The 16,527-nt window shown below is 42.8% G+C and overlaps 1 protein-coding gene across 1 annotated transcript in view; it reads left to right on the top strand.

The window, feature by feature from the left end:
* The window catches only part of SCN8A (sodium voltage-gated channel alpha subunit 8), a 195,503-nt gene that overhangs the window by 55,227 nt on the left and 123,749 nt on the right, over nucleotides 1-16,527 (top strand). The window contains 1 exon segment of the mRNA XM_034645208.1: nucleotides 4,167-4,496. Within this exon segment, the coding sequence (XP_034501099.1) occupies nucleotides 4,221-4,496 (276 nt within the window). The 5' untranslated portion in view covers nucleotides 4,167-4,220.

Consider the following 16,527-nt stretch of genomic DNA (forward strand, 5'->3'; position numbering starts at 1 on the left):
AACTAGAAGCCTGTATCTCCCCCTCCCCCGCCTTGGCAGCCATTAGTTTGTTCTCTGTATTTACGGTCTGTTTCTGCTGTTTGTTTGTTTTAGAGGCTACATATAAGTGAGATCATGTGGTATTTGTCTTTTTCTATCTAACTTATCTCACTTAGCATTAAGCCCTCTAAGTCCATCTATGTTGTTGCAAATGGCAAGATATAGCATTCTTTTTTATGGCTGAGTAATATTCCATTTCATATATATGTACCACAACTTCTTTATCCATTCATCTTTCAGTGGACACTTGGATTGCTTCCATGTGGAAGCAACTCTTGCAGTATTCTTTGTCCTCTAAGTAGGAACTGAGGTGACCCAGGGTGGAGAATGAGTGTGACTGTGAGAGCCAAGAGGTCCCCAGGTATTTGAACTAATGATGGGTTTCAGGCATAATCCTATCATTTGTGAAAGGGATACAGAAGTAGTTTAAGGCACCATGCTTGCCCTCTGGGAATTTATGGGGTGCAATTCAACAATGATTAAGAGCCAAAACCAGTGCAAACAGGATGTTTTGAATCCTGATTTGTCATTTTCTAGCTGTCTAACTTTGGGCAGGCTGTATTATGCCTCTGTGTCTCTGTTTTCTCATCTCTTAAAAGGGAAGAATAATGACATCTACCTCATACATTGTCCTGGAGATTAAATGAGTTAACAGGGGGCGCCTGGGTGGCGCAGTCGTTAAGCGTCTGCCTTTGGCTCAGGGCATGATCCCAGCATTCTGGGATCGAGCCCCACATTGGGCTCCTCCACTGGGAGCCTGCTTCTTCCTCTCCCACTCCCCCTGCTTGTGTTCCCTCTCTCGCTGGCTGTCTCTGTCAAATAAATAAATAAAATCATAAATAAATAAATAAATAAATGAGTTAACAGAAGCAAGGTGCTTGGAACAGTGCCTGAGACATAGTAAGTGGTGGATAAATATTAGCTAAGATCATGATAAAGCTATAGGAGTTCACAAGGGGGAAAATTAGTAAAGGCTGCAGCTGGTGGGAAGGTTGTGCGGAAGAGTGGGCATTTACCGGAGACAATTCAGGGATAGAGAGGAGGAAAGGAATGAGAGAAAAGAATTCTAGCTTGAGGNTTATCTCACTTAGCATTAAGCCCTCTAAGTCCATCTATGTTGTTGCAAATGGCAAGATATAGCATTCTTTTTTATGGCTGAGTAATATTCCATTTTATATATATGTACCACAACTTCTTTATCCATTCATCTTTCAAGACACTTGGATTGCTTCCATGTGGAAGCAACTCTTGCAGTATTCTTTGTCCTCTAAGTAGGAACTGAGGTGACCCAGGGTGGAGAATGAGTGTGACTGTGAGAGCCAAGAGGTCCCCAGGTATTTGAACTAATGATGGGTTTCAGGCATAATCCTATCATTTGTGAAAGGGATACAGAAGTAGTTTAAGGCACCATGCTTGCCCTCTGGGAATTTATGGGGTGCAATTCAACAATGATTAAGAGCCAAAACCAGTGCAAACAGGATGTTTTGAATCCTGATTTGTCATTTTCTAGCTGTCTAACTTTGGGCAGGCTGTATTATGCCTCTGTGTCTCTGTTTTCTCATCTCTTAAAAGGGAAGAATAATGACATCTACCTCATACATTGTCCTGGAGATTAAATGAGTTAACAGGGGGCGCCTGGGTGGCGCAGTCGTTAAGCGTCTGCCTTTGGCTCAGGGCATGATCCCAGCATTCTGGGATCGAGCCCCACATTGGGCTCCTCCGCTGGGAGCCTGCTTCTTCCTCTCCCACTCCCCCTGCTTGTGTTCCCTCTCTCGCTGGCTGTCTCTGTCAAATAAATAAATAAAATCATAAAAATAAATAAATAAATGAGTTAACAGAAGCAAGGTGCTTGGAACAGTGCCTGAGACATAGTAAGTGGTGGATAAATATTAGCTAAGATCATGATAAAGCTATAGGAGTTCACAAGGGGGAAAATTAGTAAAGGCTGCAGCTGGTGGGAAGGTTGTGCGGAAGAGTGGGCATTTACCGGAGACAATTCAGGGATAGAGAGGAGGAAAGGAATGAGAGAAAAGAATTCTAGCTTGAGGAAAACATTGTAAATAAAGTCTTAGATCAGCAAAACCATTGGCATTTGCCTGTGGTGTACTTGGTGATCCAGACTGTTCCTGCTGGGAGTAGTGGGGGTTAGAGTAGGACGGGAGGGTGGGTGACTGGCACTGGTCACAATAAAAGAGCTATACGTTGGAGAGACAGAGCGCCTTGGTTGTGATTTTTATCCTGGCCCTGTGACCTTGGGCAAGTTGTCCAATCTCTTAGGACCCCAAGTTTCCTAATCTATAAAATGAGATGGACTGTATCTGTAAAATTCCTTGCATCTCAAAAATTCTGTGCTTCATACGTGATGACTCCTTGGACCCCACGGTCTGTGGAACAGTGGTTTTTTTCCAGCACAGCATGGAGCCCTCTGGTCTTTGTGGCTGTGGCCTCATTAGTCCCATGCTGTAAGGGAGTGAGTCGACCAGCCCACACAGAGACTCCACACACAGCCTATGCAACACTTAGCAATCACCACCACTAGAGAAATCTGGGATCTCTGCGGGTGTGTTTATGAAAGGCGCCCTTGGGTATTTCATTCTCAAATTATTTAGAGTTAACTCTACTACGGTTCTCTTGAGGAGCCTTGAGTTTTATGGATACTTGCCTTGAAGTGGACCCTGAGGGCTAAGTAGGAGGGAAAGAACAGTCTTTAGCCTTTTAAAAAAAATTTCCCAGATTGTCTTTGTGGAGCTCATAAAACTAACAGCAAAAGCAGCACCATGAGCACCAGACGAAATGCTGGTAAAGCTCTAAAGCTTTCATGGTAAGACTCACCTACTGGGGTCCTTTCGTGACAGGCCCCAAACACTGTTGTTTTTGATGTTAGGGAGTCCCCTGTTCCAAGATGTGTTTTGTTTTGTTTAAATATTTGATTTATTTACTGAGAGAGAGAGAGAGAGAGAGAGTGTGTGTGTGTGTGTGTGTGTGTGTGTGTGCGTGAGCTTGGGGAGGGGCAGAGGAGGAGAGGGAGAGAGAGAATCTCAAGCAGACCCTGTGCTGAGCGTGGAGCCCAACGGGGGGCTCCATCTCAGGACCCCGAGATCATGACCTGAGCTAAAATCAAGAGTTGGACTCTTAACCAACTGAGCCACCCAGGTCCCCCTCAAAGGCGTGTTTTAAATAACCCAGGACTCCATATAAACATGGAAGTGGGCTTTTCAAATCCCGTGCTTAGAAATCATGGGCTCTAGTATGGCCTTACTTCATTTTTCCTGTTAGAAGGGAAGTTTGGTTTGTCGTTGTGTTCTCACGTCTGTCCTTCCTGGTTTGAGCCCCTCTGGGCTGCACGCAGGCCTCTGCCGTCCTTCACCCTGCGGCAGGCGCTGCAGTGCTGTGGCTTCAGAAGAAGTTCTCTGAGATTCCTCTGCCACTGGCTTCCCCCCGCCCCTCCCCCTGCCCCCCGTCATCCCTGGCAGGATCTCAGTCATCAAAGAGGTACTTCTGGGCTCTTATGCCAGATGGACTTCACGCATCTTGGTAAATTGAAAAATAACTTAAAATGGAAGAGCCAAAGTAGATGGAAGCTATTTTATCTATATTTTGTGCCCCCAAAGTTTTGAAGGGTTTAGTGTTCGCAGAAACTGAAGTTTGAAAAGAGTGATGGTTTGCCCCGGTGTTGTATTTGGAAGGAAGCGTATTTCCTTAGGGAAGAGAGTTCTGGGAAAGGAGGGTGACTTGAGCCTATAAGGATTCCAAAGCTAACGTGTGCCCCTGGGTAGTGTGAAGTACGCCTTATTAGTTAGAATAGAAGTTCCATGAGGGTGTGGAAGGTCCTCTGTAGTCACATGTGGTTGCGAACAGTGAGTTGCGTCTAAGTATGTGAGAGAAACTAGCAATTCCGGAGCCTCCCGTCTTTCCGTCGCCCCGGCTAACCGTTCCCCCGAGGGGTGGCCGTGAGCCTCACGCACCCCATTCACGCCACAGCTTCTCCGAGGAGAAAAATAACCGTGTCACGGAAGAAACTATGTGCTGCAGAGGTTGTGAATAAAGGTCGAGAGTGAGATGGTTTGGTCTGGCCTCTTTTCAGAGCAGCGATTGATTACTGCTGTCTGTGTTGCCGTTTCTTCCAGAGCTGACCTGTCCCGGACGCAGCATAACTGACAAAGCTGCTGCAGGATGAGAAGATGGCAGCGCGGCTGCTCGCACCACCAGGCCCTGAGAGTTTCAAGCCTTTCACCCCTGAGTCACTGGCGAACATCGAGAGGCGCATTGCCGAGAGCAAGCTCAAGAAACCGCCGAAGGCCGAAGGCAGTCATCGGGAGGACGATGAGGACAGCAAGCCCAAGCCCAACAGTGACCTGGAGGCAGGGAAGAGTCTGCCTTTCATCTATGGGGACATCCCACAAGGCCTGGTCGCAGTCCCCCTGGAGGACTTTGACCCGTACTATTTGACGCAGAAAGTGAGTTGGGGGAGGCCGCGCAGCTTCAGACCCCCTTTCCTAACAGGCTTAGGGGACGGGGGAGAAAGAACTGTCCCTGTCCCAAGTTTGGATAAGTAGTTAAAATTGTGTTTCAGTTCTGGCTAATGCGGTTTATTTTTCCGTCTAATTGCCGCTCGGGGTCATTTGTGGGTCTTGACACTTCTCCACCCTGTTAATAAGACTTCCGGTTTTGGCTCCAGGCCAGATCAGAAAAAGGAAAACGGAATAAAAAACAAAACAAAAGAGAACATAAATGCAACGTGACTATTTAATAGAATCCGAGAAAGATGGCGCAGTGAAAGATGCTATAGCCGGGTCGAGTCTCTCTCCCACACACATTCAGAATTCTCTCTTTAAAGATGATGTAACTATTACAATAGCAGCAAAGCCTATTGGTAATTTAAAGGAGATGATGGATTTGTGCTCTGTGCGAACTTTCTCTGTCCCTTGGTGACCTCAGATCATAGCTGTTGGAGACAGGAATAGAGGAAGGTAAACCAAACCGGGCCAATGAGGAGACCAGGTGTTCGGCCTTGTGACTCAGTTGTCTGGGTTGAGCCCCCACTCATTCCTACATTAGAGTCCACTCTGTTATTCCTGCTGGTAAGAAACACAAGTGAAATAAATACTAGTCTTCACTTGGCCAAGAGTTTCAAACTCCCCTAACAAATATTTGACCAAACCATGGGTTTCTTTCTCATGATTATCTTTTGAAATGAGGCAACAGGTGGAGAAGCAAAGCCCCCAGGTTAATCCACCAGCCAACTAATGAGCCATTGCATACATGACATCAGACCCCATTTTAGGGATCCCTCATTTGGTAAGTGTCATTTAAAGAATTAGATTGATAGGTGTTTCCAGATAAGGGGAGAAAAGGCTTTGTGTAATTACATATTCACAAATATGAAGCTTACCTAAACAGTCTTTATTAACAAAACTTCCCCATAAACTTCTCCTAACTTGTCCTTCAGTCTTTTAATTTGGAAGAAATTTTAATTTTTTGGCTTAATAATGGGACAATGGGACAGAAGTAAGATGAGACCAGTAGATCTCAGTCATTTTTGGCTCAGGATGGCAAAAACAGGTAAGACGTTGTCTACACCAAACTGTCTTCACTCACTTCTGTGGCAGCTAGGACAGCTCCATAGCAGAAGCAGAGTAGCACTGGTAGCCTGTACCTTCCCCTGAGAAGTATAGAAAGTCTCAGAAACAAAGCATGATACGATAGAAATTACAGTAGACTAGAAGTGAGAACTCCTGACTCTACCGTCATTCTCCATGCTTATTATCTGTATTTCTCTTTTCTCAAAAGTATGTTGTTCATGCTACCACAAATAGATTATAGGAAAAGAAAGTTTTAAATGAAGAAAAAACTTCTCAAAACTAGTTCATGTCCGTTAGCAAGACACGTCACCTCTCTGGGCCTAAATTTTCTCATCTAGAACTGAGAAGTTAGAATTTCTAAGGACTTTTTCACACATCAGGTTCTGGAACTGAGTAGTTTTCATAAACTTTCATTGATTTCCTCATTTACTCTTCCCTTTTTAAAAGTCTAACTTTGTAATCTCAGCGTTTGCCGAGTGGGGTAGATGGGAAGGGAGGAGGCAAGCTGTAACGTTCTGGGTTAGTGAATAGGGGAACGTGGAATCTTTGGCTATTTTTAGAAAAAAAATTCATTCATTGTAAAGTTTTGAAATATTTTTAGAAATGTTTTCTTGCTCTTTCCTACCCTGTCATCCATGATCTTAGAAGAGGTACAGAGCAATGACAAATGACAGGTTTGGGTTGTGCCTATTTAAGTGAGTTGGCCAATGGTAAAACTTTTTCAGAAAGTACTCTTACAGCAGTAAGAAGATAAGTAAAGCCCCTTGGACCCTGCCTTTTCAGGCGGCTAAAACCTCCTTGCTTTTATTTGAACTGTTTATATTTCCAACTCAAATGCAAAGTAAATCTCCCTTTCTTACACCTGACTTACTATACAAAGAATACATAGAGCTGTTGGTTGTCAGAGCCAGTTTCCCTTTGCATGCCTTTTCCCCTGGTTGCTGCCCTATAGATAGCCCCTTTTCTCCTCTAACACCTCAGATTTCAGTGGCCCTGGATTGGGAGTGAGGCCTCAGACGGGGTGGGTCTCTGGCCCTGATAGGTGTCATTCCTTGGGTAGGATAGATGTTGACGGAGCTCCATTAGGGGACTGGCTCTTCACGATAGTCTGACTTCAGCCTTCAACCTCACCACAAGGTTAAATAGTTTGCGGAAAGGATAACTTTAATTGCATTTTTTTTTTTGCTAATCTTTTTTTTTTTATTGTGAAACATACCACCATGCAGAAAAGTTCATAAAACATAAATGCATAGATTAATTATTATTATAAAGCAAACAAACTAACACTCATGACAAGAAAGAATATTAGTAGCACTTCAGAAGTATTAATTGTACTGTTAAGGGATTTTTTAGTTGATTACTAATATGTTTGCTCAAGTTTATTTGCAAATCTTTACGGGCATTACTAATACTTCTTACTAACTAGGCCTTTCACTAGGCCAAATTAGNCTTCAGCCTTCAACCTCACCACAAGGTTAAATAGTTTGCGGAAAGGATAACTTTAATTGCATTTTTTTTTTTTGCTAATCTTTTTTTTATTGTGAAACATACCACCATGCAGAAAAGTTCATAAAACATAAATGCATAGATTAATTATTATTATAAAGCAAACAAACTAACACTCATGACAAGAAAGAATATTAGTAGCACTTCAGAAGTATTAATTGTACTGTTAAGGGATTTTTTAGTTGATTACTAATATGTTTGCTCAAGTTTATTTGCAAATCTTTACGGGCATTACTAATACTTCTTACTAACTAGGCCTTTCACTAGGCCAAATTAGCAAGGTCTCCTCTACAAGGAAGCACACTGGGAATTAACCCACAAATCAAAATATTGAGAGTAGAAATGACTTTAAGAGGACATTCCCTTGCGTTTGTTTTTCATGGACTGCCTTAAATAATTCTTGCAAAATAGAATTTCTTTGCTAAATGATACAAGTGGATTTCTTTATCTTTTCCTTATAGGTCTCATTTTCTACCTAATTAACCATTTTTATGGCTCTCATTGAAACTGGTTTCTCATTTCCTTCCCTATATTTTAGAGGTGAAAGAAAACTACTCCCCTGTTAGTAGAGTTCTGGTTTCATCCCGCTGTGGATTTCACTCTCCAGGGACACAGGGACATAAACCTGTGTGTCCTTTTTCCAGATAACCTTGTACCAGCTGGTGCTGGTTTGAGCTTCTTGAGGCCCTCAGCAGTGTTGTCCATGTTGCATTGCACTCCCAGCTGGTTCCCGAAAACACTCTCTTTGGATTTCCTCAGACCTCCCAGTGCTACAACATTTTCTTTGCCTCTTGATACTTTGTTCTAATGTCTCCTTTCTTTGGCTTTCTTGTATTTCAGCTGTTGCTTGCAAATAATTGCATTTAGGGGATGTATGTGTTTGTTTATTTATTTATTTGTTTACATTAAATAAAAATAAGTTATATACCTACATGGTTAAAAAGTCAATCGAAGATATTCAGTAAAAAGTCTCCCCTTTACACCTCTCCCTCTTCTGCTCACTTCCTGTCTCCTTGAACAGGTAACCACTGTTAGGAGGGTCTTCCAGAGTTTCTGTATATATGCATTGGCAAAAACAAATAGGTATTCTAAGGAACTTGAACTCTCCCGAATGCCTTTGTTCTTGGTTTTCTTTATGCTATTTTCTTAAGCCTGTTCAAGTCTTAATTTTGTTGTTTTCCCTTCTTTCATGCTTTGAAATCGTATATTTTATCAGTGTAAATTCTCAATTGATTTCTCCCCCTTCCGAGCTTTTTTAATAAATCAAATCAAGGACTTTCTATTACTTGAAGAAGGGTTTTTCTATCTCTCCAGTTCTTAATAATAACTTGTTGAATTTCAAATGGCCACATATATTCCTAATAACTATCTGAAGTGGGGCAGCAAGAAAGTCTGTGGATTAGGTTGAGAAAGGCCTTCAGAGTTGGCTCCTACTTCTTTTCCCACTTCTTAAATTGGTAATTGATCCATGTGTCCTTTTTGTTCAGTGGGTATACCCTCTTACAAGAAAGCCTTATGAACAAAAATCTAAATTATAGGATGGACTGATGTATCTTTAAATAGGGCTCATGCCTAATGCATTAAGAAATTATATGTGGTTTCCCAAAGTTCAATTTGCCTTCAACTCTTCATTTCTCTTTTCCTGCAAATTGTAGTCTACCTAGAATCATAGAAAATTAGAGCAGTGTATCCTTCAACATCAGCTAATTCAGCCTCCTCCTTTTATAAATTTAATGAGGGGAAGTACTTGTCAAAAGCCAATAGTAGGGGCGCTTGAGTGGCTCAGTTGGTTAAGCATCTGCCTTAGGCTCAGGTCATGATCCCAGGACACTGGGATTGAGCCCTGCTCCGGGCTCCCTGCTCATCAGGGAGTCTGCTTCTCCCTCTCCCTCTGCCCCTTCCCCAGTTGTGGGTGCTCTCTCTCTCTCTCTGACAAATAAAAAAATAAAATCTTTTTTAAAAATGTATAGCTCTTCTCAAAAAAAAAAAAAAAAAAAAAAAGCCAGTGTTCGTGGTGGAGCCAGGACTAGAACCCATGCCTCCTAACTCTTAGTTGGTTACAACACATTTCTGGTTCTCCACTTTTCTCATGTTTTATTTATCGATCCTCAGCTTCATTGGCTCAGTTCTTCTGAAGCTAGGCAGGCAAATTTACAGACAGGAAGAAGAACCTGCTTTTTCATTCACATTCCTGATAATCCCTACGGCTTAATAACCTTTTTTAGGATGGGTCCTAAGAAATGCAGTCCTTCTGGGGGAAAGGCTGGTGTTTGTATTAGCTGCAGTATTTTATCTTGTGAAGTGAAGGAGCTGAGTAGTGTAGCAGCCGCAGACAAGCTCTTCCGGAGACTTGGGCTCAGTATCCGCACTCCTGCAACAGTTCAGCTGGACATGTAATCTGAACGCAGGTTATTTAACCTCCCTACGTATTTTTACTTTACTTTTTTTTTTCTTTTTAGAGAGGGAGAGGCAGGGGGCAAAGGGCGAGGGACAAGCAGACTCTTTGCTGATTGCAGAGCCCAACGCGGGGCTGGATCTCATGACCCTGAGATCAGGACCTGAGCCCAAATCAAGAGTCAGGCGCTTAACCAACTGAACCACCCAGGCGCCCCCGTATTTTTACTTTTAACAGGAACGTGATCTCCCACCTGTCCTAGTCCCCCAGCCTACTGACAGAATGGGATAGTGAAAAGAGCACGTAACTGGCAATATAAACATTTCCATTTTAGTTCTTCCTGTGCCCCTTGTTTGCCCTTAGCCAAATCACTCAAATTTCTCTGGGCTTCAATTTCCTCACCTATAATATATGCAAGATGAGAGCTGGACCTTTATCTATATCCTTCTAATTGTATTTCACACATATGTCTGTCACAGTATATTTTAGCTGTGGCAGACTGCTTCCTGTTTCCCAAGTGTCCCCTGCCTCCTGGTCTCCATTCCCTCCTCTTAGAATGTACTGTCCTTTAACTTCACCTTTTGACACTTGACCCATTCGTCCAGGCCCTAGGGCCTCTTCTTGAAGCCTGACTTGATTCTCTACACCAGAACTGATTCCTCCTCCTTCTGAATTTCTGTAATACATTAAGGTATAATACATTCGGTCCAACCTTTACCAAGAAGTGGTTTTTAGATTTAATTCATGTTAGCTATAGCAGGGCATTCTGTTCCCAGCAATGTTTATAGTTTCCTCCTTACACACACACACACACACACACACACACACACACACACAGAGTCCCAAGCGCTCCTGGCAGAAAATCCTTGCTGAATCTATTTTCACACACTCTTCAACAGGTGTGCAGAACAGAGACAGGCTGCTTAAGGAGAGTTTATGTTCATTAGGTGTGATTTGAAGTATTACTAATGAGGTGTTGCATTTCCTGCTTTTGCACAATAAGCCTAGATGCTCTTTTCTGTTCTAAATAAAAACTACATATTTTAAAACTTTGTTTTTAAAAAGCCATTTTGCAACAATATTTTAAAAAATGATGTTTCTGTTATTTTATCCCCCAAATCAAAGTGAGGCAAATGCTTGTGCACCAGTGGGAGGCAGGCCATCGTCAGGGTGATGGGTTAAGGATGTGCGTGTGTGGGGTGCTTTTCTATTCTCCAAACATCACTCTCTAGAGGGGAAGGAATTTAGCTGAATATTCCCATATCCAAATCCTCTTTAAAACCTTAGCAATAGACCAAGTGTTGGGAAGCCTGGTTTCTGATCCTATCCCTACCTATTCTAGGCCATCCTGAGCATGTCACCTAACCATGCAGGGTGTCAGTTTCCCTAATCTAGGAAATTAAGAGGAGGCTAATAGCTAATATCCTGCCTGTTTTGCCAGGTTGCTGTGAAGATCATTTCTCGACTATCCTATATAAAACAAAACAGCCTGTTGCTTCAGCCCTGCTTCCTTTTTCTCCCTAGCGCTTAGCAGCACCTGCCATGTGTTTGTTTGTTTATTGTTCATCTTGCGTGCTCATCGGCTGGAGCAGTGCCTGCCCTGTAGTAAGTGTTCAATCCATATCTGTTGATTAAATTAATCTTAGGAGGCAATGCATATGAAAACACTATGTACTTTTCTGAGTGCTCTGAACATGAAAGGTGACATGATATTTTTTCTAATAAAAATTTTCCCATTGACCAAAATGAATTGAACTTTGGAGGGAAAAGAGACTGATTACCAGTATATCTTTTCCTTTCCCAAAGAATTAGTTTCCTTTAGGGGCTGAGGAAGTAGATCAGGAAATCGTTTTCCTGACATTTTAGATATTTTCAGAGGGCTGGAAACTGTTGTTAAGTGCTACCAGTCTTATCTCTCCTCTTGTAGAAACTTAGAGTTGGAAAGACTTTATCAAAGGTCATGGGTTAATAGCCTCCCCCTCATGCTTGAATCTCTTCTTGGTTTATTGGTATCATGTGCGTGTTATACAAAGGATGTTATTTCCGGAACATAACAGGTTGTCCTGTCATGTCTACCTTTATTAAGTGTTTTGCTTCTTTCTTGGCTGTGTGAGTTGTGTTACTTCCCCTGTATTAACTGACTAAAAAGAGAATGGAGAGAAACGGACATTGGCATATATGCCAATTTGTNATATGCCAGTTTGGGTTGCCTCATATAAAACATGACCCATTTATTCAACAAAAATACTTCTTGAGTACTTCCAATATGTGAGGCCTTACGGGGCAGGGGTCTGTTTGGTTCTCTTGGGGAAACAAAGATTAATAAAGTCCATTCTTCACCCTTAAGTAGCTTATAACATGGCAGTGTATAGTATGATATAATTTTTGACAAGGGAGCCCCAGAAAGGGCCTTACTTATTACTTCATAGTAAGAGTAGTATTTGAATCAGGCTTTGGAGTTTAGAAAAGAGGGATAGACCGAAACATTCTAGGCAGAATGAACAACGCGAGCAAAGGCTCAGAGACAAGGGCGTAGAACAATGGAAGAAAAAGTGGAGTAGTCTGACTTGACTGGAATGTGGGGAAATGAGTGAGGAACCATGGGAGATAAGGCTGGGGAGGGAGAGCTGGAGCCAGATCATGGAGGACTCCATATGAGACAAGGAAGTTTGGTCTTTATTCGATAAACAGCAGAGACCTACTGGAGGTGTTGGGGAGTGGGGATATGTGATCAAAGTAGAGCTTTAGGGACGTGAATGTGATATGTAGGGTGGGCCAGAGAAAAAGAGACCAGCTGTGAGGTGATGAGGGTCCAAATATGGTGGAAGTGAAAAGTAAGGGCAGTGGATGAAGTCAAGAGCTGTTACAGAGATAAATTGATAGGATTTTGTGATTGGTTGTGGAAGGTTAAGGACAGAGTCAAGCATTCAGTCATTCATTTGATAATGTGATAAATTGTTATTGAGCGTTTTCTGTAGGCCCAGGCTCTGTTCCATGCCCTCGGGAACAAATCAGACAAGCCCTTTATGCTCTTCTTGGAACTTAGTTTTTGTTGGGGAGACAGATAATAAACAAGTAAAGAAATAAATCATTACAGATAATGATATGCACATTAAAGATAATATGGTCTAGGTACTGGAGTGGTTGTGGTGCTCTAACTTGGTAAGAGACTAAACCTAGGGAATACAGAAGAATCAAAGGCTACGCACTGTCTAGATATTCGGTGTCTTAAATAGGCTTTTATCAAGCACTAAATTATAATCTTTAAAAGGACCCATAATGCAGATATTCTGAGTTACTTAAAAGCCAGTAACACTCTGTTGAGAGATTTTGCCAGTCTTCGATTTTCACATAGGCAGGAGTCCAGCACATTTCAGCATCAGTGTGAGTCACAGGGGCACCTGCAGAAGGACCTAGCATTTGCTCCAGAAAAAAAGCCTCGGGTCTTCTCAATTCCTTGCACAAGTACTAAGTTGCAGTTCCAAAGCCCTGAGCCGTGTTAATGTAGAAGAGACAACCTTCCGCCTGAATTCTAGAATGTGTGTTATTAATCACCTCAGCCATAAAACTCCACTGATTGATAGTTTTAGGAATTAGTCTCTGATGGTTTCTCCAGGGTCGTGAAATATTTTTATTTTAATAAAAATTGACCTGTTGAATGGGTTAGTTAATGATGGCCATTGGAAGTGGTGGAGGACCTCTCAAGATCACAGTGATATTGCTCATCTTCTGACAATAACCATATTTTAAATTCTTTATTAGTCAAAGAGAATAAGCCTGTGGCATCATTATACAGAGGGCTGCTTCTCTTACTAATTGTTTCCATATTCAGATGAGTTGTAAATTCTTTACATGTTGTTCTTTACATCTAACCTTGTTTGACACAGTTCAAGATTAGGATTGCCCCATTATATGACAATTTCTGCCAACTCTGAACCTAGCAGCAGAATTTTCGATACTGGCTCTGAAGAGGTACTCCTGTTCCTCAGCTTCGTTGTGGTTACAAAGTTTGGCCTGTGTAAGCAAGTTTGAACAAAAGATCCCTCCAGTTTCACAGGATGAGGTCCCCTGTCTGCTGTTCAAGGCCAGTCCCTCTCCCTGTGCCTCTGACCCCACCCATGCCTTCCAGCCTTCTCTAGAACTTCACTCTCTCAGTTTTCCTCTCACTTTTCTAGTCTGTCAGTCTTTCCCTTTGCACCCTGGTTCCTTCCTCTCAGCCTATAAACACTCCCAAAGCCTCTCCCATTCTAACAAGCCCTCACTTGAGCCCACATCACCAGCTAGTCTAACCTCTCTTCTCCTCTGCCATTGAAACTTGTAAAGAGTAGCCTTTACTCATCATCGCCACCTGCATGCCTCCCACCCACTTCCCCATCCTTGCAGCCTGACTCTGCATCCTCACCTCTCCGCTTACATTCTCATGGTAAGATCCTCTGNACATTCTCATGGTAAGATCCTCTTTGATGTCAAATTGCCGAATTTATCGGACATTGTTTTACTTCTTATCCCACCGAACCTCTCTGCTGTATTTGATACTGTTGATTCCTCCCTAATTCTTGCAGCTCTTCTCTTCCTTGGCTTAATGCTCCGTATATCTCCGATCATTCCTTCTCTTCCATTTCCGGCACCTCTCCCAGGTTCCGTACGTGGCCCATGTTCCTCTCGTTTGACACACTCTCCCTTGGTGATGTCACCCATTCTCTCAGTACTCTTGAATCTGTATCTCCAGCCTGGAACACTCCTTAATATTCAGCAGCTTGCCAGTCATCTCTAGCTGGGTTTCCCACAGGTAACTCAGTGTGTTTCATATTGAAGTCGTTTCTCCTCTCAAACCTCCTTCTTTCATCTGCTATTTTAGTGAATGACACCACCCAAATTCTAGACATCATTATCGACTCCCCAATTTTCTGCAGTTCTTAAGGGTTACCAACCTTAAGGACCTGTCAATAGAATGTTGCGTATTTTTATAAGTAAGAAAATATTGTGACTCAGAAATCTCAATTGCTCAGATTCCCTGAGTTAGTGTGGGGCAGAGCCAGATTTCAGGCGCAGGGATGTGTGATTTAATGTTCGTGGTCTTTCGGCCATACCATGCTGTCTCTATAGCGTAAACTGCAGACTCATTTTTTGTTTTTGTGTTCTATCACTTTTAGATAATTTTCTAGCATTTTACGCTGCCTCAATATGAAGTTACTATATGGTGTTTTGAGGTTTTTGTTTTGTTTTTTAGTGTATCTATTTCAGGCTGTATCTTTAGCATGGTATCTAAGACACAGAAAAGATGAGAAGACTTTTCAAACTACAACAAATAATTCTTATGGGCGGGTGAGCTAAAGGGTGGAAAAGGTCGATTAGACACTGAGCAGAAAGTTGCGTGTAGTTATAGGTTAGTTGTCTGATCACTTCTTCATGTCTAAGAGATTAATTCATATGTTCAGTAAACATGTAGAAGAAACAGTAGTTGGAAGCCATAGCCCTGCTTTAAGGACCTCAGGGTCCAGTGAGAGATAAAGATGTGTACATAAAAATGACAACACTACGTGAACTGCTCTAATCGAATTAAGTGCCAAGCGGAGACACACAGGAAGGAAGGATAATTCTGTTTAAGAGAGTTGAATGGGGCCATCTGCAGAGAGGAGGTGGTAGTTGAGCTGGACCTTAAAGTATTAAAATATGGTTAAAATTTTTACCTGTTGCAAAAGAGAAGAAAGAGCAGTTCGGGTAAAAAGACTGGTACGTGCAAAGGCAGAGGGGCATGGGTAGGACTGAATTGTTTCAGACAGTGGGTTTGGTTGTGACGAGAGCATGGAGTGTGGTTTGCCATGGCTCCCGTTGAGAGGCAGATTGGATCCCAATGTGTGTGTACTAAGCCGTGTTTATTTTCTCCCACTTCCAGAGTTCTTAGGTCTGACATAAGCTCTGGGGCCCATCTTGAGCCATTCAGTGCAGCCATACAGGTGTCTCCTAGTGACTCTGGATACTTGGTCTAGCTTATCCTACAGTCTTGTGCCAAGTGTGTGAGTACTAATGTGAATGGTAGCCCTCGGGGTTTCCTCATGGCCACCCCCTGTTGGGAGCCAGAGAGCAGGAGTGACAGTAGTCTGTGTGATGGCCGCAGCAGCGTCCTTATCATGTCCATTGAGGGTTTGTTCTGTGCCAGACCCTGTAGCGAGGACTTCTGGTGAATCTTCATTTAATTCTCATAACCTGATAAAGTAGGTACTATTAATCAGTATCCTATTTTATCAATAAGAAAACCGAGTCTTAACAACCTAAAGAAATCGACAAAGATCATGACAGCTAATAAGCCGTGGAGCTGTGCCTTGAATCCGGGTCTTTGTGGCCTCAGAGCCTCTATAGAAAACACTCCACTGCTCTCTAAGAGAGAGGAAAGCAAGAATATAGAATATTCTGGAATATGAGTACAGTGACTAAGGGGGTTAATATGCTTTATATAACACACGTGCATTTTGCTTTACCCCAGAGCAGCTGCAGTCTGTGTACCCTAAGAGGGTAAAGGGGAAAGAGATCAAAGGCAAATTCATATTGAAGGGCAGCAAGGAAGAATGGCCATGTAGGAGGTTCAGGGCTGCCCAGCCTCTAGGGAGCGGCATCATGCTGGTTTCAGCGCTGGAGCAGGTGCACGGCTCTGCTGTTCTGCCAGGTATGGCTTCCCGTGACCAGGATGTGGGCAGGAAGGGGGTCAGCTGCTCCAAATGTGGGTTGGAGGACATGAGGTTACAAGGTCCAACCAAACGAGCAAGTGTATGCAGAAGCACCTGGAAAACAATAAAGCCACAGATGGATGTGGTGCCAGCATTACCTTCATCCAGCTTTACTTGGGAAAAAGACCATGGCCATAACCAGCTGCTGTGATCTCCGAGGGATATGCAGGGGTTTCCCTTTTGCCAGAGTTAAAGGTATTAAGTAAGAGAGATTGCTTCATTGACCCAAGGATTGGACCGGATGACCTGGTGTGGGAAAAAGCATTCAGGACCAGACGCC

Source organism: Ailuropoda melanoleuca, chromosome 16, assembly GCF_002007445.2.
Source record: "Ailuropoda melanoleuca isolate Jingjing chromosome 16, ASM200744v2, whole genome shotgun sequence".
NCBI classification, from domain to species: Eukaryota; Metazoa; Chordata; class Mammalia; order Carnivora; family Ursidae; genus Ailuropoda; species Ailuropoda melanoleuca.